This window comes from Gopherus flavomarginatus, chromosome 3, assembly GCF_025201925.1.
Source record: "Gopherus flavomarginatus isolate rGopFla2 chromosome 3, rGopFla2.mat.asm, whole genome shotgun sequence".
NCBI lineage: Eukaryota > Metazoa > Chordata > Testudines > Testudinidae > Gopherus > Gopherus flavomarginatus.
Window position 1 is genome coordinate 239698681 of NC_066619.1, and position 25325 is coordinate 239724005.

At 42.9% G+C, this 25325-nt stretch overlaps 1 protein-coding gene across 11 annotated transcripts in view; it reads right to left on the bottom strand.

Annotated features, from left to right (window-relative positions):
• LIMCH1 (LIM and calponin homology domains 1) overlaps positions 1–25325 on the bottom strand; it is a 314760-nt gene that overhangs the window by 56602 nt on the left and 232833 nt on the right. For all 11 annotated transcript variants that reach the window (XM_050947393.1, XM_050947395.1, XM_050947394.1 and 8 more), the window contains 4 exons: positions 17107–17264; positions 16442–16854; positions 11501–11718; positions 1898–1991 (listed from right to left, as the gene is read on the bottom strand). In XM_050947393.1, the coding sequence (XP_050803350.1) occupies positions 1898–1991; positions 11501–11718; positions 16442–16854; positions 17107–17264 (883 nt within the window). The remainder of the gene's footprint in view (positions 1–1897; positions 1992–11500; positions 11719–16441; positions 16855–17106; positions 17265–25325) is intronic.

Sequence of the window (25325 nt, forward strand, 5' to 3'; positions counted from 1 at the left end):
GGCTGATTGCATACTTCCAGTTCCAAATGAGATGTGCGGTTGGCTGATTTGTTTGTAACTCTGAGGTTCTACTGTACACAGTTTAGGGGATACTTTTGGATCCCAAGTTACTCCTGAAGTCCAAAGGGATTTAAGGGAGGAGCAAAAGTACTCTTTTCACCTACACTTGGTATGACCATTTCTCTCAGATATGGATCTTGGCGCAGTTACCTTCAGCCTTTGTAACCTCCCGATTAGGTCATTAATAAAATGAACTTCACTGGGCTACCACCGGAGTCAACTTGGAAACTTCAATTGGTGCAGAATTTGGCCTTTCAACTGTTCAATCACTGGTACGTTATACTAATGCACTGCAGGTGCTACATTGGCTGCCACGTGCAATTCAAGATGTTGATATTAACCTTGACTGGGATTTATCTACCTGAAAGCCTAGGCTCTCTTTTTCCCCTCCCTGTGGACCACCAAAGCAGCTGAGATCAGCTTATGAGTCCTCGTTAATAGTCCCTTTATTTGAACAGCTAGGAGTTGGAGACCGAAGGTTTTCAATGGAGGGCAGAATGTGCTTCTTTCACTGAGATGATGGAGCTCAAATTGGTTAACCTTCAGGATGTGGTGAAAAGCTCCAATGGTTAATCATGCTTTTACCTGAAGGATGGGAGGGGTATATTTATATTCTTACTACAGGCAAATATGTCATTTACTGAAATATCTACCTCATATTGTTTGTGTGTACCTGCACCAAGATAAACTGTGATCGGCACGTTTTAGAAATTGAATAATAAGTTAACATGATCTTATTATGAATAAACAGTAAACAAAAGATATGTTGGAATGCAAATTGTTTTTTAGCAACATTGCTGCCAGGGAAAAGTAGCATCATAATTTTACAACTAGTTGAGAAACTCAATTTTACAACGGTCTGACCATGAACCATATGAAAAGCCTTAACTTCAAGGGTGAGTGCAATGTTACTGATGCCATACATAAATATTTATGAACCCTTAGAAAGATTGGCTTGAATTTCCCCCTCTTCCTTCAATGTATAGCCTAACCTCCTGTGGGGCAGGGCCGGCGCTATCATTTAGGCAGCCTAGGCAATCGCCTAGGGCGCCAGGATTATTGAGGGGGTGGCATTTTGCCGGGGGGAGGGGGGAGGCAGGCGGCTCTGGTTGACCTGCCGCAGTCGTGCCTGCCAGGGTCTGTTGGTCCGCGGCTCCAGTGGAGCTGTCGCAGTCATGCCTGCGGATGGTCGGCTGCTCCCGCGGCTCCGGTGGACCTCCCATAGGAATGCCTGCGGCAGCTCCACCGGAGCCACAGACCAACAGACCCTTCGCAGGAATGCCTGCGGCAGCTCTACCGGAGCCGCGGGATCAGCGTGGGGGGCAGCGAAATGGCCGTGCGCCTAGGGCGCAAGAAACTCTGGCGCCGGTCCTGCTGTAGAGTGTAATACTTTGGTCTCAGTTCAGTTGCTGGGTTTAGTGTGCAAGTGGTGTTGGTGGTTTGTGATATACAGAAGGTCAGACTAGATGATATAGTATCTCTTCTGGCCTTAAACTCTATGTATTGAAAAAAATACTGTTTCTTGAACCGAAACCATTATTGCATTATCACTAGTTTCTACTTTTAGTACATTCTGGGCATGCTGCACTTTAAGCTAGAGTTATTCATATAAAGACAAGTAAGTTACAAAATGGACATAATAGTCATCAGATAGATTTTAAAACAATGTAATACCATTTCAGGACAAATACTAGCTCAGCATTTTCTCATGAAACCTCTAGATGTCACTGTGAATGCACTCTTCTTGAGCATTTGGCAGGGAGGAAGAAAAAAATCCACAACACAATGGATTTGTAGGGGAATATCACCAGGCTAAAGCAGTTTTGCAGCAACAAACCTGGTGAAGCAAACCCTGAATTCATCATTTCTGGCCTTCCAGAATCCGTTTCATCTTTTTGGTTGGCTGGTTTAATGTCTTCAGTGAAGGAGGCCTGCAGAGAACAATTTCATTGAAATAAAATGGCTAGAACAAAAATACAGTTTCAGTCATTTCTATTTTGTAGTACTGGCTTCCTCTTTGTAATGCTGAAGAGTGAGTTTATGACCAGCATGGACTATTTTTGAGTTACAGTACTTAGACTTAATTTCCTCTGCTAATTACATATCTTATAAATGCTCACTATCACCCACTACTTGGATTGCTTTGGAGCAATTTGTAAAAAAACAAAAAATGGAAAATATCTAGAGCTGAGTTAGTTGGAGTGGAACATACATTCAACTCTATGGAATAACTTGTAGCTCATCTGATGAATTTATTAATGAATCTGCAAAACTCTCTGGGTATAAACATTGGCAAAACAAATGAAGTATTTCCCTTATCCTAATGCTGCACGAATACTGTATTTGTCTAAATGGAACTTCCTATGGTTATCATCAAAAGGCATGAAGCACTTGTCACATTAAGAGAGGATTGACAAATATGATAAGACCATATCAAGCCATTAATCCTAATTACTGCAAAAGACAACTTCCTAAACTAGGGCAAATCTCATTGCAGGAGCAAACCCAAACCCTCAAAAGAACGACAGCAACACAGCTACAATATTTAACATGCTTCTACTTTAAATATAAATATATTTAATTTCCCCATTACATGAGGAAAGAAAAACAGTAATATATTGATTATACATCTGTGCAATATTTCTAGTATGTAATAAACAATAAATAGAGACATTCAGTAGAACAAAAAGATAAGATGCTCTTTTTAAAAATGTACTTTACAAGATTAGTTGTCTATTATGGACCTAGATTCTTCCCTATTCCCAATCAAAATCCACAAGAGGAAACCTCATGAGATTCCCTCTCGATGATCCCTCTACATTGTGCTCTTATGGGACAGGGTTTGCATTCCTCCTCCCTCACAAAAGCTGTGCCTAGTTGGCAGATCCCAGAGGATCCCTATGAGTCCACGGCCATTGACCCCTGCGTCAGCAGAGTGAAAGTTTTAGATCCATCACAGAGGCCTCTCCCACTTGAGCTAATGGAATATCTGGCAGTAGTGGACTGTTATCTTCTATGTGGACCAACCACTCAGAGAAGGATGAGGATACATTTTGCCGGTGGGTTTCACAGATATTTGCAGACAGCTGAGTAATGCTGGGACTCAGGAATCATGGGTCTATTTCAGGTTGTGCAGGGAAGACTGCTCTATCCTTTACACACTTTTGCCACTGTGCCTCAGTCTGCACTTCCCTCAGTCTAACCTGTTCCCCCAGTGCTCCTGTCTCCAGCATGTGTCTGTTCACTCTTCATGTATCACTTTCCCCAAGCCTGTCCCCAAACCCTTTGCATTTGAGGCAGGAAACTCTCCTCCTCCTCCTCCACCCTGCCTGTGTGCCGGAGGCACTAGGAGCAAAGGAAAGTCTCCTTTGCTCTTAGTTCTGGCTCCTAGCATCATAGCAGCAAGAAAGAGCAATTGAAGAAAAAGCCCATTTTCAGCCCAATGCTAGAGCATGCTCAGTCAACTCTGTGGGAGTGGAGCATGCTCAGTGGAGAAAGTATTTGGAGAATTTTGCTGCCAGTCTCTATGAGCATATGAACACAGTGATTTTCAGCAGTTTATAATCTGGCAAATTTGGATGGATTTTCATGGGGAAAGCAATAGGCCACCTCTGACCCGAGTGCTCCAAACACGAGGTTCACAGTGAAACTCTCATTAAAATTGTTTTGCTAATGTTAAAAGAATATATTTTTCCCCTAGCCTCACTCTTGGAAACTGCTGAAGCGCTTTAACTGAAGCTTGGCAAAATAATTTCAGCCTGAAGCAGGCACCCAGCATGGAAAATTTCAATGTGAACGGTTAAACTTTGGCAAAGTTTTAAACAGCTGAAAACAGGGTCTTATTACGGAAAGTGTTAGACAACCATAACTATAAGAGTCATTGCCAGTTCCACCTATAATATTTGCATTCAAGAAAGAAACAGATTGAAGAAATCTTCTCTGTCACCAATTCATTCTGAGCAATGGTATTGACAAGGACACTACAGCATTTATTGCAACTCTTTAAAAATGGAGAAAAGAACTATGTGGTGCAGAGAAACTAACTTGTAATGGTGTTTGGCTGATGCCATCTATTCATGCGTGTGAGAATTAATTCTCTTCAGATGCTGAACAATGAATAATCTGCTACATCAAGCTAAATAATACTGAAAACTGAAAAGTGTTTTAGAAAAAATATATACATACTACTAGTCGAGTTCACTGGAAAGAAACCCTGTATAAAGGACACTTTGTATGACGCTAAATTATTTAAGGTAGTTCATTATTATGTTACTGTATTTGGTTCACATGGATATTGCATCTTGTATTAGAAATTCTTGAATCATTAATACAACTAATGTCCCTCCCTTTATGTTGTATATTATGCCATATTTCATACATATGACAAACATATTTTTTCATAAGCCATTCCATATTGTCACTATGTATGAAACAGAAGCAATCTTAAAATAAGCCAATATATTCCACTGTATCTAAAGAAGTATTCTATACAGTGTATTTTGACCTGCATGTGAAAATATATAACTAACTCTCAAGACAGACATGGTTTTCATTTATCTTGCAGTTGGTACCATCTAGGCAATGCTCTCTGCACCACTTAACGCTCAACTTTGATCATAGATCATAGATTATTAGTGTTGGAAGGGACCTCAGGAGATCATCTAGTCCAACCCCCTGCTCAAAGTAGGGCTTAGTCAAGTGTGGGTGGGCAAAATTGTCATACAGGATGGCCTCAAAAGTAGGCCCTGACTAGGTCAGCACAGGAAGGAGTCACTGTAGATGCACAGGAAGAGAGGCCACTGGGCAAGTATTTATTCCAAGTCAGGGACAAAAAACCCCTCCCAGAGGCGGCATAGAGGGGCTGACTCTACCAGCCGCTGCAGCTGGGCCATGCTGCATCGCTGCACCCTACCTGTACACTGAATGATGATTCTGTCCCAGCAGAGTTCTCAAAGGCTGGTGAATTTCATTCAGCAAGTTAGTGGTTTTACACTATGTTTGTGTGTACATATAGTTAAACAGTAGTTGAAACAGTGCAGTAGTTAAAGTTAGTCACCCTTGGGTTAAAAAGTTGTGGGTGAAGCTGGAAAGCTATTTTATATTTTAGTTTAATTTGCAGTTGTGAACGAGTCAGTCATAGTATGAGCTAGCCAACTCCTCAGTCCTGCTTAACCAAGTCATACATTTCACGAAGAGAATTGAGCAACTGGTTAATAAATGTCCATTTGTGACTAAAATAAACTAATTCCTTTTCTCTTTGTGACAGACAGGACTACTATCTGGCTAACTAGGATTTCAACCCATGTATGCTTTTATCTGTGGTCAGCAACAACTAACCATATCACCTACCCCCACGGCAGAAACATTTGTTTGTAAGAGAGTAAAAAAAATATGAACCCACAGAGCTTACCTAACCAAACCTAGAAAAGAATCTGATTGAATTGAACTAAGCTACTGGGAGAATCCAAAACCAAAACAGTTACAGTACAGTTTTATTTATTCCTAATATAAATTAACTCAAACTACATATTAATTTACTCCTGCTAGTGCACAATGGCAATCAAAATACCAATATTGCAAATTTAATGAAATGCAGCAAAACAAGCTGGCTGGAGCCAACAAGAATGCAGAGATATTCAAAAGGAATATCCAGGAGTATTAAAAAGCAATGGGTTTTACTGAAAATTGAACTCTGTAGAAGAATAAGTTAGCTGTAGTGGATCTCAACAGCAAAAAAGCTAGTATCAGCTCAAATGCTTTTACCCTACTATGACTGCAGTTTTAAACATAGAATTCCATTTGGAACAGCTTTGTGAAACCTTTAAAGCACATCCTTAAGATACATACTTTGCAGTATTTTAATCAAAACAAAAAACTTTCATAGTACTAATGAAACTGAGCAGGAAACAATGACATGAGCAGGGTCTAATGTAGGCGGGTGCCTTGCATGCAATGACAGTTCAGCACCATTGCCATAATACTGCTGCGACATCCCTGCTTTTCTAAATCCTGAGCTTCTTTTGCTGGCAGCCACCAAGTGCTGTAATCAAGTCAGATATTACAACCTAGAGTCAGTCATTGGATGGGAAACCACCAAGGAAAGCCAAACACAGGCATTTCTTCTTCCAAATCACATAGAATAATCTTAGGGGAAACCATCAACTGGAGATATGCAATCTGAATAACAGCTGTCAGTTCTGCAGAGTTGTGCAAATTCTGCACATGCTTTTCATGATGAGTCACAAAGCGGATTTCTGGTCCCATCCTATCCCCACATATGTACAAGTCAGAATTCAACTCTGTTCTTCAGCAGTTAGTCTAATAATCCATCATATCCCCTTAATCTGAGCTGAACAATTTCATTTTTGTAAAGAGAGAATGAGTGTTACTTGGATGGGAAAACTGTTTACTTTGTGCTGCACAAACGGAGGGGAAACTAACAGAATACCTACGGGAGTGGTGGTCAATTTTTTTTTAAGTTTGCTATTTAGATCTGGAATTTTTTTCTAGCTCTTTACGTCACAACCTCAAATAGAGCTACATGCAAATTAACCATTCTGAGATAGCCATAGAAGAGGGCAGTTTAAAGACAATGATGTCACTTGCAGACAGATTAATCTCATTTCATTAACATCCATATGAATATAATTTTAAAATTAAAAATTTATGGTATTTTTGGGCACTCTCTAATTTTTAATTTTAAGAACTAAGGCTACAATTCTCACCATGTGTGAGGATTTACGTGCACAACTACCATTAATAATGGAGAGAAACCTTGAACTAATAATGGCTAAAGCCTGGGACTTGGAGCCAGGAGATCCTGGTTCTATTCCTGGCATTGCTACTGACACACCATGTGATCTTGGGCTAGTTAATCTTTGGGCCTCTGCTTCAGTTTCTCCAGCTGTAAATTAGAGCTATGCCATACATATTATTAGTCACAGGCGTGTTTTGAGGTTTACTTTATCCATGTTTATAGAGCATTTTAAGATCTTCAGCTGGATCACAGGCTAGTAAAGATATCAGCTTGCTGCATAACTAGACTACAGAATTACCAGCACTTTCAATACTAATTGGAGAAAGATGTGTTCAGGTTTAAGGAATAGAGATCTGCCTAACAATTCCACATACATACCAGACACTAGCATACATGGTTAGAAATATTTCTCTTTACTATACTTCTGATGAGGGAGACCCATTCCTTTCCAATGGCTGCCAGGACTGGCGCCGTAATTTTCTGCATCTACAAAAAAATCTAGGCAATGACCATGTACACCCCAAATGGTTCTCCCATTGCAGGTTGTTACCAGTACCATGTAGGTCTCTCTTTTTCCCTCTCAATTTTGTTGGAATGATGCCTGGATCTGAGGTGGGACATGAATGGAAAGCTCATAAAGGGACCCTCATGCCTCTAAAAACCCACGAAGACGAGATCGTATTGGTCTATGATATGATGCAGCTTGACTAAACTCTTCCGCATGTTCGGGCAAGAAAGCGGTATACTGAAAGCAGAGCATTTTCCTCTATTGTAAATGATGCCTTAGGCCTCCTGATATGCTTTAGCACAACACTACGGTGCATCAAGGGAAAACATTCTAGGCAAACTGAAGAGAGGACTAGTCTATTTGACAAGTGAACACAAACACCAAGGGAGCAATAATAAAAAGGGAAAAGGGGAGAGAGGCCAAAGATAACATGGGACATAACAAAAAACACAAGCAGAGCAGGTGATTGAAACGGACAATTGAGAGAAAAGGAAACAAGGACCCTGGGAGAGTAAGAAAATGAGAGAAAACCCATCCCATTAGAAATAGCACCTATTGCTGGCAGATAGAAGTGCTGCCTCCAGAAAAAAAAGCTTCCCTATTCAAAGCTTGGGAAGTGGCAGAAATAGACCAAAAGCCCTAAATCATTCAACAGAACGCAAAAACAAAAACAAAACACGTTGTTCATGTTTTCAAGTGTTTCTCCATGACCAAGAGGATGGTGGGGTGGGGAAAGGGAGGAAAGAGGAGTCATACAAAAGATGAGATTCTGATGTGATCATATGACTCCAGGAGTTAAGGTCCTAGGAACAGACCTGTCATGCTGATGCCTTATTCCAGTCTGGTGGCAACGGAAACAGGAACAAACAAATATTTGGGTTATGAAAGATCTATAGTAGGATTAGAACATGTAAACATACGCCCTCAGTTTCCCCAACCCTAAACAACAAACAGGTCTCCTGCCATCTTTTTTTCCCCAAGTTCAATTTATTTAGTTCCTTTCCTCACACAATATTCCCTCCACATTCTCAAACTAGTCTTGTTACCTTGCTCTGGCCACTTTCTAATTTTTGGACACTATCCTTTAAGATCAGTGATTAACAATGTAGAGAACCTTCCAAATAAGGTCTGATAAGGGCATAGTACAGAGGAATCATTATTACCTTCATTTAAAACCAAATTCCCCAGGTTACCTATCAAAGCATCTTATTTATTTTCTTTGCAGCTGCCACACACAGTCTGTCTTTCATATCAGGACTCATTAAACCTTTCCTCCAGGTCTCTTTCCTAGACCACTTGTGATTTAGAAGAGGAAAACATAATGTGTCTAAACAGGATTAAAACAAAAAAAAAATCCAAATTTGAATGCAGGTTTTGACACTGCCGCCTTCTGATATTTTAGCTAAGCCACTTCCTCAACCTCAATAGTCTCACTCACAAAATGAAGATTTATCACAAATAAATTTTATTTGAATAGTTAAAGTTTATAAAGCACTTTGAAAATGGAAATGCAAGGGTTAGGTTTTATTATTTTCTCTCTAATTTCTTCCAGCTCTATAAAGTATAGTAGACAAGCAATTCTTTTAAAAGTGCATTTTTCTGGACATAAGAAAATTGATTTAATTAAAACTTGGTAATAGCATCTAAAAAGCATTAGTTATTGGAACTGATCAGGCAAAAAAACAAAAACAGAAATTGCCAATTTTTGTAAACTTTCTGATTCATAAACTGCTAAATCAAATTGTTAAAGCTATATAAAAAGCCAATAATAGCCGAATTAAATCTTTTCAATCAAGTTTCAGACCCGAAGGAAGTTTTTTCATGATGTTAGTAGTCCCTGAAAATAGATTCTCCTCTCAGAAGAGTTTCCTCAACCTTAAGAATTGTGAAGTTAGTAGATTCTGCTCTTATAATATTTTATTTTCATTTGTTTCTATGTGGTAATGGATTATAATGTATCGTGTCATTATTTAGGAGTGAATTTTTATCTTGGAGGCCATTTTGGTAATTCTCTATAGATCCCTTCCCTTTCATCTATTAGCTTCACTGGCCATAAGAAATTCTAAAGGTCTGCTCTCTCCCCCTCGACTCTTTTTCAGAGAATCTGCAATACAAAAATGAAAAGCACCATTTCAGTCTGGTCCGAAGTCAGCAAGACAAGGAAGCAAAGTAAAACAAAAGCCATCTGTATGCAAACACTGACTGAAAATACTTCTCTCTTGGACAACGATAACCAAGCTGCGTAATCTTGAAAGAGCAGACCTCATATCTCTCAGCTGTTTCTTAGAATATTAAGACAGCATTTTACACCTTAATTTACCACTGTTCCCCACACAGACCTGGTGTTCTTGTTATAATTGACTGACATCAGAAATGATATATCTAGTCATCAGACCCCCCTGCATTTAAATTACCTATTACAATTATAGCTATGCAATGAAGCAGGGAATTTCTGAAAATAAAAAAAATGCTAAACACTACACAACACTCTAGAATACTAACATTCTTTTGTTTGAAGCTGGAAAGCTAACACTAATTATAATGGTTTATACCATCTAATTACATTGCTGATTCAATCATGAATCTGAAATTACAAAACCTTTACTGAGAAGAAACTCTAAAAATAGCATTGTTCGGGTGCATATTTATTCTGTTGCAAAGACTCATATGTTTACTCAGTTTACAAATCAAAAGGTTATTTTGTAAACGTCAGTGCTGCAAACTCAACCTGGTATCTGAAAATTCAAGCTGTGTTCTGCCTTCTATATCATCATCACCGCTGGCAATGCAATTCTGCAAACAGACACCGAATAAACGGAAAATTTCAAGCTACATCAATTTAGACACTTATATGATATCACCTTCATTGCTGTAGACGGTGAAGACCAAGGCAGAATAGTATCCAGCTCACTCTTCCATAGCTATATTGGTCTTGCAGTGCTAACAGGAGCAGGTGCCATTTTTCACATAATTACTCTTCTGACTATAATTGTACCTTTAACTCCTTTTCAGCTGCTGCTCCCTCCAATAAAATGAGACCCCAATGTCTATCAAACATTCTCACCTCAACCTCTCTATGGACAGTGGTAATCCTCATCCCCACGTAGGTCCAATTCACTATCCTCCCCCAACCAATCTTCACTCTGCCGCCAGCCTGCCTTCCTGTTATACCACTCTTGGCTTCAAACCAGCTCCTTCTGACAATCCCAGGTCTGCGCTCTTGACATAATCTGGCTTCCCACACTTGTTCCTGACCTCATGGTTGGGTCCAGAACCAGAACTAGAAGAGGGTCCACTGCCAAGAATGCAAGCCAGATATGAAGCAGATTTTCCCTCCCAGGGAGGTGGGATGAATCAAAACCCCATTCCCAGCACAATGGGTCTGGCCAATACCATGAAGTTTAGGAAAAAGTAGCACAGCACCATTCCTAGCTTTTGTTATTTTTGTGGTGTTCTTGATTTTGTATCTTTGATACATGGTGAGAAAGGTCAGATTCTCCCAACCCCCAATTTGTTTACACTCATTTTGTGTGCTTTTTGTGTAGGATAGTCCTTTCTTTATTTTGTTTTTTTACATTGTGCAGCATCTAGAGACCTGTTGTGATATGCTTTCATTGTTTTCTGCCCTGCCCCTCAAAATAGCAAGAGAGATGAAAAGTTACAGTTGGTCTCTTGGTTTAGGTGGTTGGGAAGCAAACTCACCCAATGTATTTCAATAATTTATCGTCTTTTTGATAAAGGAATAGAGACAATCTGAATGCAAAAATTGCCAAACATTAACATCCTCTTGTTTGAATCTGGAGAACTTCAACTAATTACAATGGCTCACACACTCTAATTATGTTGCTGATCTAATCAGCTAACATCAGTAGAAGAGCTGAATAAATTTGCTCAGATAGTCAATCTCTCAGTGGGACATAATGAAACATGCCAGCTGATTTAAAGCACACTTACCAGTTGCATGGTATACAAAACCAAAAGCCAACTGCAACGTTCCTTTACCTTCCTAAAGCAGAAAAACTAAAACTTAAGAAGTATAAATGCTTCTGACCTAGACAGATACTGGAATTAAAACAAATTTAGCTCCTTGGCTTTCCATTAGCTAGTGGTTAAATCTATTATGCAGAAGAAAACATGCAGAGAAAACACAGCTGATGTGCTTTTTTTATTCTTACTGTCAGCTCTCTGTGCACAGTGTGAGTGGCAGGCCTCTTTAAACTGAGCTCAACGCTAGTGGTGTCCTGCTTCAGTTCCACCGGGGATCCATCCACTCTGGCCACCCGTTCAAACTTTGGAGATCTTCTTAGTAAAGGAGCAAATATCACTGTTGTACATTCTTTATCCTTCTCTTCAAGTCCATTGAAAGTTTCGCCATTCATGCTGACTTTTCCATCTACCTGCAGAACAAAAAATAAATACTCTGAGGAAACAACATAAGAACAGCTGTACCAGGTCAGACCAAAGGTCCATCTAGCCCAGTATCCAGTCTACCGACAGTGGCCAGTACCAGGTGCCCCAGAGGAAGTGAATCTAACAGGCAATGATCAAGTGATCTCTCTCCTGCCATCCATCTCCATCCTCTGACAAACAGAGGCTAGGGACACCATTCCTTACCCATCCTGGCTAATAGCCATTTAAGGACTTAACCTCCATGAATTTATCCAGTTCCCTTTTAAACGCTGTTATAGTCCTAGCCTTCACAACCTCCTCAGGTAAGGAGTTCCACAAGTTGACTGTGCACTGCGTGAAGAAAAATTTCCTTTTATTTGTTTTAAACCTGCTGCCTATTAATTTCATTTGGTGACCCCTCGTTCTTGTATTATGGGAATAAATAAATAACTTTTCCTTGTCCACTTTCTCAACATCACTCATGATTTTATATACCTCTAGCATATCCCCCCTTAGTCTCCTCTTTTCCAAACTGAAGAGTCCTAGCCTCTTTAATCTTTCCTCATATGGGACCCTCTCCAAACCCCTAATCATAAAACAGAAGATCAAGGTGGCATGTATTTTTCATTAATAAAGAATCTATATAAAACTAACAACGGTTTAGCACAAAATGAAAGACAGTCCCTGCCTTGAAGAGTTTACAACAACAATACAGACACTCAGGAGATAGGATCACTAGGATATCCAGGAGGAGAAGATAAACTTTTCCTCTCCCATAAGTTGTAAACACACTTTTGTGGGCATTAACATAAAAAGTGTTTTTTAAAGAGAAAAAAATCAGGGGGGTGGCTCATTCAGTAGGGGAAATCAGGGAATACTAAGGATGGGGAAGCTTCAATAAAGAGCAAAAGAGGAGAGTGAGAGAGAGAGAGAGAAACTAATGAGGTGTGACCCTCAAGACCTCAGTAGATCCTAATTCACAAGTGATGAAATAATTAAAAATCCACAGGATACCTCAAATTGTAGGCAGAGTTCTAAACAAACAGGATGACTTGGAAATATGGCTTCACAGTACATTGTCAAGCTACTGCACCAAACTTTAAAGGATACCTATACTGAATCCTTTAGTTATGCAGAGCATCACAGAGAGGCAAGAATGCACAAGCATCTACAAACTATACCAATGAACTGCTATGTAATCAGCTGGTCTCATCTTAATACTAGGTGGACTGTGCACTCTGGAGCACAGTAGCTTTATGTTTAAAAGATAAAAAGCAGCAGAACTCAGCCAAGTATTCCTTTGCCCCACTACTCATAAGGGAGAAAGTCTGAAGCCAACTCCCCATCCCCATCAAACAAGGGTTTGGAAACAAAATTCCAGTAGGCTGGGAGGGAGGGGGGCAGAGAGGGCTTCTCCTCTTCTCCCCAGAGAAGAAAAGAGACATGTCACTCTGCCTTCCTCACTAGATGTCAAATGGACAATATCTACTAAAAATACACATCAGAAAAGAGTTCGCTATTTCCATTCTCAAGGTAAAGAAGTCGTAGTTCAAGCTATCTTGGTCCCCCTTCTCAGCATTCATAACCCTACACTGAGGAGCAACGAATTAGGGATCAAGCTGGTTCTAATCACGTCTTCTTTAGCTTGATCATGTCACTGACTTTTCTTTAGCTCATGACTTTTTTAAAACAAAGTTCACATTTATTAATACCACTATTAGATTTTGAATTAGGGTAGCATCTAAAGGGTCCAGTCAGGATCCAAGCCCCATTGTGTAAGTCACTGTATGTACCTATAGCGAAGATTTCTGCCCCACAGAACTTACAAGCTAAGTATGATGAGACACAACGGATGGATACAGCAGATAGGGAAAGTGCAAAGTAATAGTGAGCTGATGTTATGATCAGCGTAATAAGCAGCAGTCACAACACATCAGCTGCTTAGCTATAGTTGAGTGTTTTGCAGGCATGAAGGCAAATTGAGTTTTAAGGAGAGATTTGAAGGAGGATAATGTAGTGGTTTTGGAGCATCATGGGAAAAAAGTGAAAAGATGTTTGAGGGAAAATTGGACTTCTGGGCAACAAAGGCTGTTACTGCTGGCAAAGAGATCACACAGATCATCAATGCCACATAAGAGATGGGTAGCATGGGCCATGTGAAATGTTTTGAGATAGCTACTCTACAGGTACTATATAAATAAAAATGTAAATACAAATTCAGAGGCAAGCCATTCTGTGGAACATTATGCTTTAGAGTACTATTCAAAATCGATGCAAAGAACGTGAAGGACAGGGAACAGGTCTTTTCAACAAACTGAAACATTTAAAGTGGCATACAGTTTCCCTCACCTCTCAATTCTTCTCCATTCAGCTACCCTTGGTTTACTTTTTTTAGTCAACAGTTTGAGTAGAACCCTCCTGGAAAGCAACTCAACTTGGCATACACAACCAACTCTGGACCAAGAGCAAACTGCACTTTCTGCCGACTTTTCCTGTTTGTATGATCAGTCAAGGCTATGCTCTGTACATGAGGGAAATTCATTAAAGGCCAAACGTTGCCAGGAAGTGGGTATTTTTTGTGAGATGCTCAGTGCCCTCAAGTCCCAGTGAAAGCAGTGAGGGTCAAAGGTGCTTAGCACCTTACAAAAATTGGCCTTAAATGAGGAAAAGCAACAGCGCGAACAGCAGATTTTAATGTGCATGTCAAATGTTATCGTTATGCAGTAAAAAAGACAACCTCCCCATCTCTCCTATCACCACCATCGTCTGCCCAAGTCGTTACTACTCACAGTTTAATTCTGAATACAAATGTTGGCAGGTCTTGAACCCACAAGTCCTCTGGGATTCTGTTGTATTATCTACTAGACAGGTTATAAAAGCTTTTAAAAATAAAAAAGCCAGAAAAATACTGGCTAGTTAAGCCATCCATTTTCATGTCTCTGTTTAGACTAAAACATTTCTCTATTTACACAGGGAGGAAAAGCAAATGTTTGAATGATCAGAACAGATGCCCTGGTTGCAGAGTTAAACAAACATATTCCCCTCCTCCTGATCTGGAGCGAGTCAACACACTGTCATCATGGCAAAGCATCATAAATATATCAGTGTTTTAATTTAAACAGGCTAAAGCAATTGTATAACAATTCTTTTTTGGATATTTCTTACTGAGATAGATCACACTGTCCCGCATAAAGCAAGCAGCTAAGCTCTGAGCAGACTTAGTATGTTCTCTTTAGTTTGTCCACGTATACCTGCTTCTTCCCTTTATTTTTGTCCTATGAATTTTTTAAAAATAGTCAGGATCAGAAGCCAGAGAAAGAGCCATGTGTCATGCAAGAGGAGCTGTTAAATTCAAACTTCAAGAGGCTGATCAAGACAATTGAGGAAAAATGGAGTTACTAGTTTTATATTTCAGCAAATCAACATGAATCCTCTGGCAGTGAACACCAGAAAAATATAGTTTGAGATATAAAATATTAATCTAGCATCATAGGAATGTATTTTGCTTTATACATGAAGTAAAGACACAATCTCTGTTCCAAGGAAATTACAATGGAAACTGAGTACAAGACAAGCACCAGGACAGCTGACATCATGCAAGAAAAGGAGAGGAAGAAATATGCTAATTTAGGTTAAGGGGTTGCTTGGATAGCACATTGCACCTCATGTGAATTAAGGGGGACAGGAACTATTTTTATTTTTATTTTTATTTATAGGGAATTAATTTAGGATTAGAGTAGGAGGGTGGATCATGTCTTAGGGGAGAAAAACTTAATTGTGTATTGATGATCTCATTCAATGGTATTTTAAGGTTTCTTTCTTTTTCCATTTGCTAATTTAAAACCTATATAGGAGAATGCTTTATATTCTAATCACCAGCCATTACAAATCATTATGGTTAAGACAGGTAAATGCTGCCCTGGAGAATGGGATTCTGTCCTTGCCTCTGCCACAGAGTTTCTCTGTAATGCTGGGCAAGTCACTTAAACCAAACATTTCACAAGTGGTCACTCATGGCGTGTTCCTCATTTTCTGGGTGTCTGACTTGAGCCCCCCCGAGTCTGATTTGCAGAAATGCTGATCGAACACAGTTGCAACTGAAGTCAATGGGAGCTGTGTTTTGAACGTTCAAAGTGCTCAATAATGCTAAGACCTCTGAAAAATCAAGCCCTCAGCATCTCACCTTGGGCATTCAGAATTAATGAATATTTTCCCTTAAATTTCTCTGTGCTTCATTTCCCCATCTGTAAAAGGGGGATAATAATACCTCTTCATCTCAGCAAGGTATTGTGAAAATAAATCCATTAATATTCAAGCACTCAGACAGTACAGCACCGCAGAAAAGCCATAAAAAAGCCTATAAGGAAATTAATATGCCTGTCTTCAGAGCAGGGTTTGACTAGAGTAAGGTAAAAAATTCAGCCTGAGGCACACATCTACCATGGAAAATTTCGGTCTGAATGGTTAAAGATTCACAAAGTTATAAGCAAATGAAAACAGGGTCTTACAATGTAAGTGTGAGGCAACCTTAATAATAGGCAAAGCTGCCAATACCCCCCATCTGTTTTTCTCTCACCACAAAAAACCAAAATGATGAATTTTGCAATGTATAGGTATGTTGCTTCCCATATTCCTTAATCCTAAATTGTCTTTCACATTTATGAATTCACATGACGTATGCTGGTGTTCCTTTGGCATTTAATTGATTTTGACCAGTGGAAGGCAACCTACCTTAAATGTTTTCAAGACCTGCTGCGTGTTTTTGGGTTGTGCATAAGGCTTAGGTGTCAGCACAGGCACAGCCTTGGAGACAACAGTTTTGCTTGGAGATGTCTGGCCTGTTGAAACAGTGGCTTCTGATTCACTGATGGGAACAATGGTTGCTTCAATAGTGGCAGTGTATTTTGGAGGAGGCAGCGATTGTTGCCGTAAGTATCTCATAGGATTTGGGTCCTTCGGTGGTGATGATGAATTTGGCTCCACTGAATGGCTTCTTTCCAGAATTTTTGGCATCTCTAAATGTTCAAGGACAGCTTCGCTAATGGTGAACCTTTCAATGTATTGTTGGAGAATGCTCTCCGCTTCCTCACGTGACCTGGCATTCTTGTAGGCTTCGTGCAGCTCCTTTTCTCTTCTCTCTCTGTGTGGGAGGCAACACAAGAAAGATTACCAAGCAAAGAGAGAATTACCCATGTGCACCAAGCCTGAGGTGAAATTTGTGCCAAATTCTCCTCCACAATGCACACTACAGTGATTATGTGTAACTGTAAGAGTAGCTCATTTCTCTCCTCAGGCATGACGTCCCCACTACAAGCGGAGCAACAACTACACAAAACACTCAAAGCACACGGTATTCTTAAATATGCAACTGCACTTCCATAGAACAACCTACTTCTCCTCCACAATTTCTCTGTAAGTCTTGATACTTTTCCTTCGCTCACTTGTTCCATCACCGCCACTCAATAACCTTTCCATCTTCTTTCTCTCTGCTTCTTTTTTAATTAGGTCCTGTGAAGCGCTTCTTCTCCGACTTTTCCACCGTGCCAGATCCTATACCAGAAGGGAACACACATGCATATTCAGAGGTTTAGAACACTAGTTACAGAAATGATCAGCTGTGAGGCAGTTACTTAACCAACCATGTAACACCTCAATTGACAGTTGACTACTCAATAACTGAATGACTCCAGCTGTAGACTGATTTCACATACCTAAATGGCCAACAGTGTAACAATCCTTAATTTTAAAAAAAGTGATAAAGAGAATTAATAATTTTTTTAAAATAAAAAAAAATTGATTGACTATTTCTGTCAGTGGGTTTCAATATAGTTTCCACATCTTTGCCAGTTCATTTTTTCCCTATTGGTCATGTCACTAATCTTAATTTGCGATGGGACTGTTGTGACTTTCTAGTGCTGCAGTCCTGTATTAACTGAAAACATTGGGAAGTCCAGTTATCCAAAGATCAGCATATTAATCTTTAGTCTTCATCCTAATGACTCTGGGGAAAACCCTGGTCACTACAGCATGAAGAATAAACAGATTTGGTATAGAGCGAGTGTTGGAAGGTGGAAATCACAGTGATTCAAGAGGATGAAATCCTCCTCCTGCATCACGGAAGTCAGTGGGCTTGTTCTTTTATGCCCTGTTGCAGCCTCAGGGTAGTAACCTTCCTTGTTACTCTGCAACTTCTCCACCTATAAGTTGGTTAGTATATCCACAACTCTGAGGATTCACTGACTGTTCCATCCCTATGTGAACAAAGTAGCCATGAGCTGGGGTGACGAAAACCTCAAAGAGCACAACCCATGTCATATGTTCCTTGCATCCTCTTTGGTTCATGAATTCAGAGCCTTTTGTGGCCACAGAGGACTATGGAAGAAGATCTGTCCCTATATTAGATACTAGAATGTTATCAACACTGTAAAATCAGTAAGGCAATGTTCCAAAGCTATAAAACTATTTTGCAGCCAAATATTACACAGTCAAGTTTAATTTTAACTTGGCTGTGTAATTTAAGAAAACAGCTTGATATTCCTATATAAACAATAGGAAGGACATATTGGTCACTCTGACAACTAGTTTAACACCATTACAAAATTAGTGTACAGAACATATTTCAAGTATTTTTAGCAAGTTATAGTTTAAAAGAAAAACAGCATTACTATACAGATACTTGTTTCAAACATTATTTCATGAACTACACAGTTTTCTAAATGGCACTTCAGTCCAGAAGAGATGGTTACTTTTTGTAGCTATCATTCTTTGAGATGCGCTGCTTTGCCCATGTTCATTCCATTGTGGTGTGTGTGCTTGCCAGTGCCAGAAGTTTTTCCCTCAGTGGTATCCATAGGGGACCGGCTCTGGCACCCTCTGGAGTGGTGTGCATATGCCAATATAAGGGGCACCGCCAGCTCCCCACTCCCTCAGTTCCTTCTTGCCAGAACTCTGACAGAGGGGAAGGAGGGTAAGTCATGGAATGGACATGAATAACACATCTCAAAGAACACCAGTTATGAAAAGTAACCGTCTTTTCTTCGAGTGCTTGCTCATGTCCATTCCATTGTAGGTGACTCCCAAGCAGTGCCACCGGAGGCCGGTAGGAGTTCATGGATGTGTTGATTGCAATACAACTCTGCCAAATCCAGCATCATCTCTCACTTGCTGGGTGATAGCGTAATGTGTGGTGAACATGTGTACTGAAGACCAGGTTGCAGCCCTGCAGCTGTCCTGGATAGGGATGTCCATCAGGAAGGCAGCCGAAGACGCCTTAGCCCTAGTTGAGTGAGCCTTCACCATCGGTGGAGGCACAGCCTGCACCAACTCGTAACAAGTAGGGATGCAGGTGGTGATCCAATTCAAAATCCTCTGAGGACACCGAAAGGCCTTCCTCCTGTCGGCTATCGTGATAAAGAGCTAGGTCAATTTGTAGAAGGGCTTGGTGCATTCCAGATGGAATGCCAGGGCATGCCTGACATCTGAGTGTGCAGCTGCCTCTCCTCATTGGTCATTTAAGGCTTTGGACAGAACATCAGGAAGAAGATATCCTGGTTGACATGGAAGTGCAACACCACCTTTGTCAGGAAGGCCAGATGGGGCCGCAACTGGACCTTGTCCTTGTAAAATACCATGTACGGGGACTTCGAAGTGAGGGCTTTCATTTCGGAGACACGTCTCACCGGGGTAACAGCTACAAGGAATGCAACTTTTCACAAGTGGAAAAGGGAACAAGAAGCCATAGGTTAAAAGGGCAGACCCATGAGCCTGAAGAGGACCAGGTTTAGGTTCCATTGAGGAACTGGGTCCCGGACCGGTGGAAAGAGTCTTTCAAGGCCTTTCAGGAATCTGATCGACATCTCATGTGATAACACCAATCTACTGTGGATGTGAGGATGGAAGGCCAATATGGCAGTCAGGTGCACCTTGACTGAAGAGGTGAGACCCAGGAGTGACGCCAGCTTTCTTGGCGCCCTAGGCTGCAGAAGGTCCCGCCCCCGAAATACCACAAACGACCAGGGCAGCAGAAAATCCGGCCGCCGCAGTCACCACCCCCCAAATGCTAGCACCCTAGGCGACTGCCTAGGTCACCTAATGGGTTGTACCGGCCCTTGTGAGACCTTGGTGTTTTAAATGAAGCAGGTAATCCAGGGTGGACTGCAGAGATGACTGGGTCAGGGAGATATTCCCCTCTGACACCCAGCAGGAGAAACACTTCCATTTTGCCAGGTAAGTTGCTCTGGTGGAGGGCTTTTTGCTCTCCAAGAGAACCTGCTGTGCCTGACTAGATCAGGCTTGTTCATCTGGATTCAGTCACGCAGCATCCAAGCTGTAAGGTGCAGAGAGGTGAGGTGAGGTTCGGGTGCAGGAGTCGACTGTGATCCTGTGAGAGGAGGTCTGGGTAGCTGGGAATTGGCCATTGGGCTGCAACAGCCAGGTCCATGAGCATGCCGAATCAATGCTGGTGAGACCATGCTGGAGCGACCATAATGACCTGTGCCTTGTGCCTCTTGATTTTTGAGAGGGCTTTGATGATGAGTGGAATTGCCAGGAAGGCTTACATCAGGTCCCCTGATCAAGACAGGAGAAAGGTGTTGGACAATAAGCATCTACCGAGGCCTTGCGGAGAACAAAACTGATGAGACTTTCTATTCTGTCTGGTGACAAATAGATCCACTCGGGGAGTTCCCCACTTCTGGAAGAGCACTCTGACAGCCTCCGAGTGAAGGGACCACTCGTGGTGCAAGAAAGATGACCTCCTGAGGTGATGCGCCAGCATGTTCCAGATGCCGGGGAGGTGCGAGACTTCCAGGTGGATTGCATGCTGGATGCAGAAGTCCCACAGATGGAGGACCTCCTGGCACAGAGCCGACAATCAAGCTCTAACCTACCTGTTTACATAGAACATGGGGGCCATGTTGCCTGTCAACACTTGCACCACTTGGCCAGATAGTTGGGAAAGGAAGACACTGCAAGCAACGTGGATGGCTTTGAGCTCCCTGACGTTTATATGCAATGCAAGCTTCTTTCGAAGCCAGAACCCTTGAGTTCGCAGCATACCAAGATGCACTCCTCAACCGAAGTCGGACACTTCTGAAATCAGGGAGACCGTGGGTCATGGGCTTGCAAACGGCACACCTTCCAACACCAGAATTGGGTCAGACCACCTCTGAAGAGAGGTAAGTACCTGAAGAGGGATTGTGATGACCTTGTCTAGGTAATGTCTGGCCGGGGAGTAATGGATGCAAGCCACACATGGAGAGGCGGCAGCCTGAATCTTGCATGTCGAACAACGTATGTGCAGTATCAGAGGAGTAGCCGTGTTAGTCTGGATCTGTAAAAGCAGCAAAGAATCCTGTGGCACCTTATAGACTAACAGACGTTTTGGAGCATGAGCTCTCGTGGGTGAATACCCACTTCGTCAGATGCATGTAGTGGAAATTTCCAGGGGCAGGTATATATATGCAAGCAAGCTAGAGATAATGAGGTTAGTTCAATCAGGGAGGATGAGGCCCCGTTCTAGCAGTTGAGGTGTGAAAACCAAGGGAGGAGAAACTGGTTCTGTAGTTGGCAAACCACTCACAGTCTTTGTTTAACATATGTGCATGCTGCCATGTGCCCCAATAGTCTAAGAAAGACCCGGGCAGTGGTGAGCGGATGGGCAGTGATGCTGGCAATCAGATCTGACGTTGCTCTGAACCTGGCCTCTGGCAGGAATGCTCTGGCTTGGGTAGAGCTGAGTACCGCTCTGATAAACTCTATCCATTGGACAGTGATTAATGTTGATTTTTGTTTGTTTATCAACATGCCCAGAGCTTGACAAGTGGCTTGCAAATCTCAGTGCTCCGCTGGACCTGGACCAGCCCTTGATGAATCAGTCACTAAGGTAAATCGGGATACCTCGATGTCTGAGGTAGGCTGCCACCACCAACATACATTTCGTAAACACCTTTGGCACCCTTGGTAAGTCAAAAGGGAGCAGTGCAAATTGCTAATGGGCAGTCTCAACTATGAAATGTAGGAACTGTCTGTGTCCACGAAATATCGATATGTGAAAGTAAGCATCTGTCAGATAAAGGGCGGCTTACCAGTCTCCCGGATCCAGGGAAGGAATGATGGAGGACAAGGAGAACATGTGGAGACTATGCAGAACTTCAGCTTCTTGAGACTGAGGCTCCACAGGTCAAGGATGGAGCATAGACCACCCCCATCCCTGGCTTTTGGGATTAAAAAAAATAGCGTGAGTAAAACCCTTTCCACCTCAAGTGCAGAGGGATTTCCTCCACAGCTCCCACCTGCAGAAGGCCCTGAACCTCCTGAGCGAGCAGATGCTTGTGAGAGGGTCCCTGAAGAGGGACAAAAAGGGAGATGGAAGGACAGAAATAAACTGGAGGGTATATCCCCCTGCTACCACGCTGAGGACTCACTGGTCTGATGTTATGGAGGCCCAGGCAGGGAGGAAGGGGGACAAACGGTTGGAAAATAAAAGGGAAGCAAGATCCAGGACACAGGCTGGAAGGTTGCCCTTGAGCTCACCCTCAAAATGCCTGTTTGTTACCCAGTTGGTTATGGGTGGAGGTTGAGTGAGCTGAGGGTGCCGTCTGATGGCACTGCTGAAGCTTATAGCCCTTGCTCTTCTGCAGAAGGGGTCTGACCGAGGTTGACTCCCGAACCTATGGGGCTGTTGCGGCTTAAACTGCTTCCTTGCCAGCCCCGGGGTGTAAAGACCCAGTGAGCGCAAAGTAGCCCTAAAGTCTTTCAGACCATGTAATTTACTGTCTGTTTGTTCTGAAAACAGTGCCAAGTCATTGAATGGGAGGTCCTGGATGGACTGTTGAACTTCCATCAATAGGCAACCAGGGCACCTGCCCCATAGAAATGGCCAAAGCCATGGTCCTGGCCGCAGAGTCTGCTGCAACTGAGGCCGCTTGGAGGACTGCCCTGGCCACAGCTCTGCCCTCATCAGGGATAGCCAGGAATTCCCTCCTGGGCTCCTCTGGCAGTGAGTCCGTAAACACGGCCATGGACTGCCAAATATTAAAATCCTAACGGCCAAACAAGACTTGATGGTTGGCCACTAGCAGCTGGAGGTTAGACATAGAATACATTTTTCTACCAAAGAGATTGAGCCTGTCTCTTTGTTCGTAGGCATCAATCCTGGTTGGTCCTGTCTATTGTACACATTGGCTGCTTTCCGCCCACTTGGAGATGGGAGGGCAGGGAGGAGGGCGTCTGCCATAGGGCCTTAGTAATTTTCACCACCCCCTTGTGTACCAGTAATGCCACCTTGGAGAGGGCTGCTGCACTCAGCAGATCGAACAAGGAGTCTGAGGGCTCCACCAGTTCCTCGGCTTTCATCTCCTGATTTGAGGCGACCCTCTTCAAAAGCTCCTGGTGGGCTCTTGCATCATTCTGGGGAACTGAGTGAGAGGGCCCGCTATCACCTCATTAGGTGAAGATGAGGAGGGGACGGGTATAGACGGTCTGTCCACTCTGCTGCTTCTGCTAGGGGAGCCTCGGCTGATGCTGGCTGGCCCTGGGGAGCCTGCTCTGACTCCGCATCCGAGTCAGATGCCTCCGAGACTGACCTATGCCCCTGCAATAGGTGGGAAAACCCCCAGGGGTTCCATAGTTGCCAAAGAGCTGGCCACTGGCCCTGGGGCCATGCTGCCACTCGTGGGTGGCCTTGGCCAGCGGGCAGGGTCTTCTCCTCGCTGTCTGAGGAGGGAGAGACTTGTCTGGGGGAACAGGACAGTACCAAGGCTGTCTGTCTATCCCAATCCCATTGGCTCTGGCTGCAAACCTCCACTGAGGACCTGTATGGGGGCAATGGCTCTTGGTGCCACGACCCTGGTGACCGGTGGCGGCACTTGGCAGATTGGTGATGATACCCCGGCAATCGATGCCTCACACAGAGAGTGGTGGTGCTCTGCAGCTCAGGAGTGGGAATGGAAGCGAGATGTGTAGGAGACCGTCAACATGCCTGCGGTGAACTATGAGCAATCTGGGGAAAGGGCTCCAGCGACTGGCATCTCAACCCTCCGGAATGGCGCTGTGAGCTGGGAGAGCAGCTTGGATGCTCCTGGCACCAGGCCTTTGGGGACTGGTGCCGCACCTCTGTGGATCTGCACTAGACAGCAGGTAATTGACACCTAGAGCCCGAGGAATGCTGCCTAGAGTCTGGGGACCGATGCTGGGAACTCTGGCAGGTAAGCTGAGCCGCATCCGGGGGCTGGTGCTGCTGCTCAGGTGAGCACTGACAGGGCACACCCTGAAGCAAGGAGCAGTGCTGCACTGATGGAGACCACTGGAAGGGTCCCAAGGCAGGTTTACACCTTGAATGGGGCACCTCAGCGGCCGGCACGGGCAGTACCGGAAGGAAAAATATATCTTTAGTGGCCTGAAAGGCCTCCGGTGTGGACAGCACCACCAGGTGCCAATTGCCTCTGCCACTTCTTGGGGTGGCAGGCGGGTCTTGAATTGGGCTCAACAGCTCAGCCGGAGTCACAGCCTGGCCATTGTCCGGAGGGGAAGAGCTGCTCCTTGCGGGTCTTTGTTCCTCTTATGGGATGCAGAAGAATGTCCCCTCTTGGCCTTTCTTTGTTTTTTAGCGGGTACTGAAGACGGGGATTGGCACCAGTCAGAGGCTGGTGCTGGCGGTGCATTCCGCACCGAGGCTGCAGTGCTTGGAGCAGAGTCCGATCTCGTCGGCTCCGAGGCCAGTGCGAGGGCCAACTCCATAAGGAGTGCTCGGAGATGAAGATCCCGCTTCTTTTTGGTCCGTGGCCTGAAGCTCTTGCAAATGCAACACTTGTCACTCCCATGGTTTCCCCAAACACTTCAGGCAGCTTTCTATGGAGATCACTGACTGGCATGGGTTTTTTGTAACAGTCACAGGGTTTGAAGCCCAGGGACTGGGACATGCCCCATTCCTAGGCTGAGTCCCGTACGGGACTAACGATTTCTAACTTTACACTAAGGGAACTATTAACTACACAACTTTAAACAACGATATACAACAAATTCACTACTAGACTCTGAGACAGGAAAGGTTGCAAAGCAAGGAGACATTCCAGCACCGTCACTGGCAGTAAGAAGGAACTGAGGGACAGAGTGGGCTGGCAGCACCCCTTATATCAGCACATACGTGAACCACTCCAGAGAGTGCCAGAAACAGTCCCCAACAGGTACCATAAGGGAAAAACTTCCGGCACCAGTGCAAGTAGCACATACACCAACAATGGAATGGACATGAGCAAGCACTCGAAGAAAAAAATATCTTAATTGAATTTATCAGTAAACTATCAGAAGGTCCTATAAGCATAATTTACTTTATTGAAAACACGAATACACAGTTACTTTTAATTTAGCTTAAATCAGCAAGATACTGATGTTATACTCATGGGAACGCTCATTAAAGCAATTCTTCACACAATCCACATATATTTCAGTCCGTAATCCCTTTCTTCAAATGTGGTACTCTCTTGCTTTCCTGTTACTAATTATTCCTGTTGAAGCAGTAAAACCTTTACTTATTTATGTACTCCCAGTACTGCCTGTTTAGAAATTAGTTTTTCAATTAGCAAATTTCACAACATAACTGCCTCCCCCTCC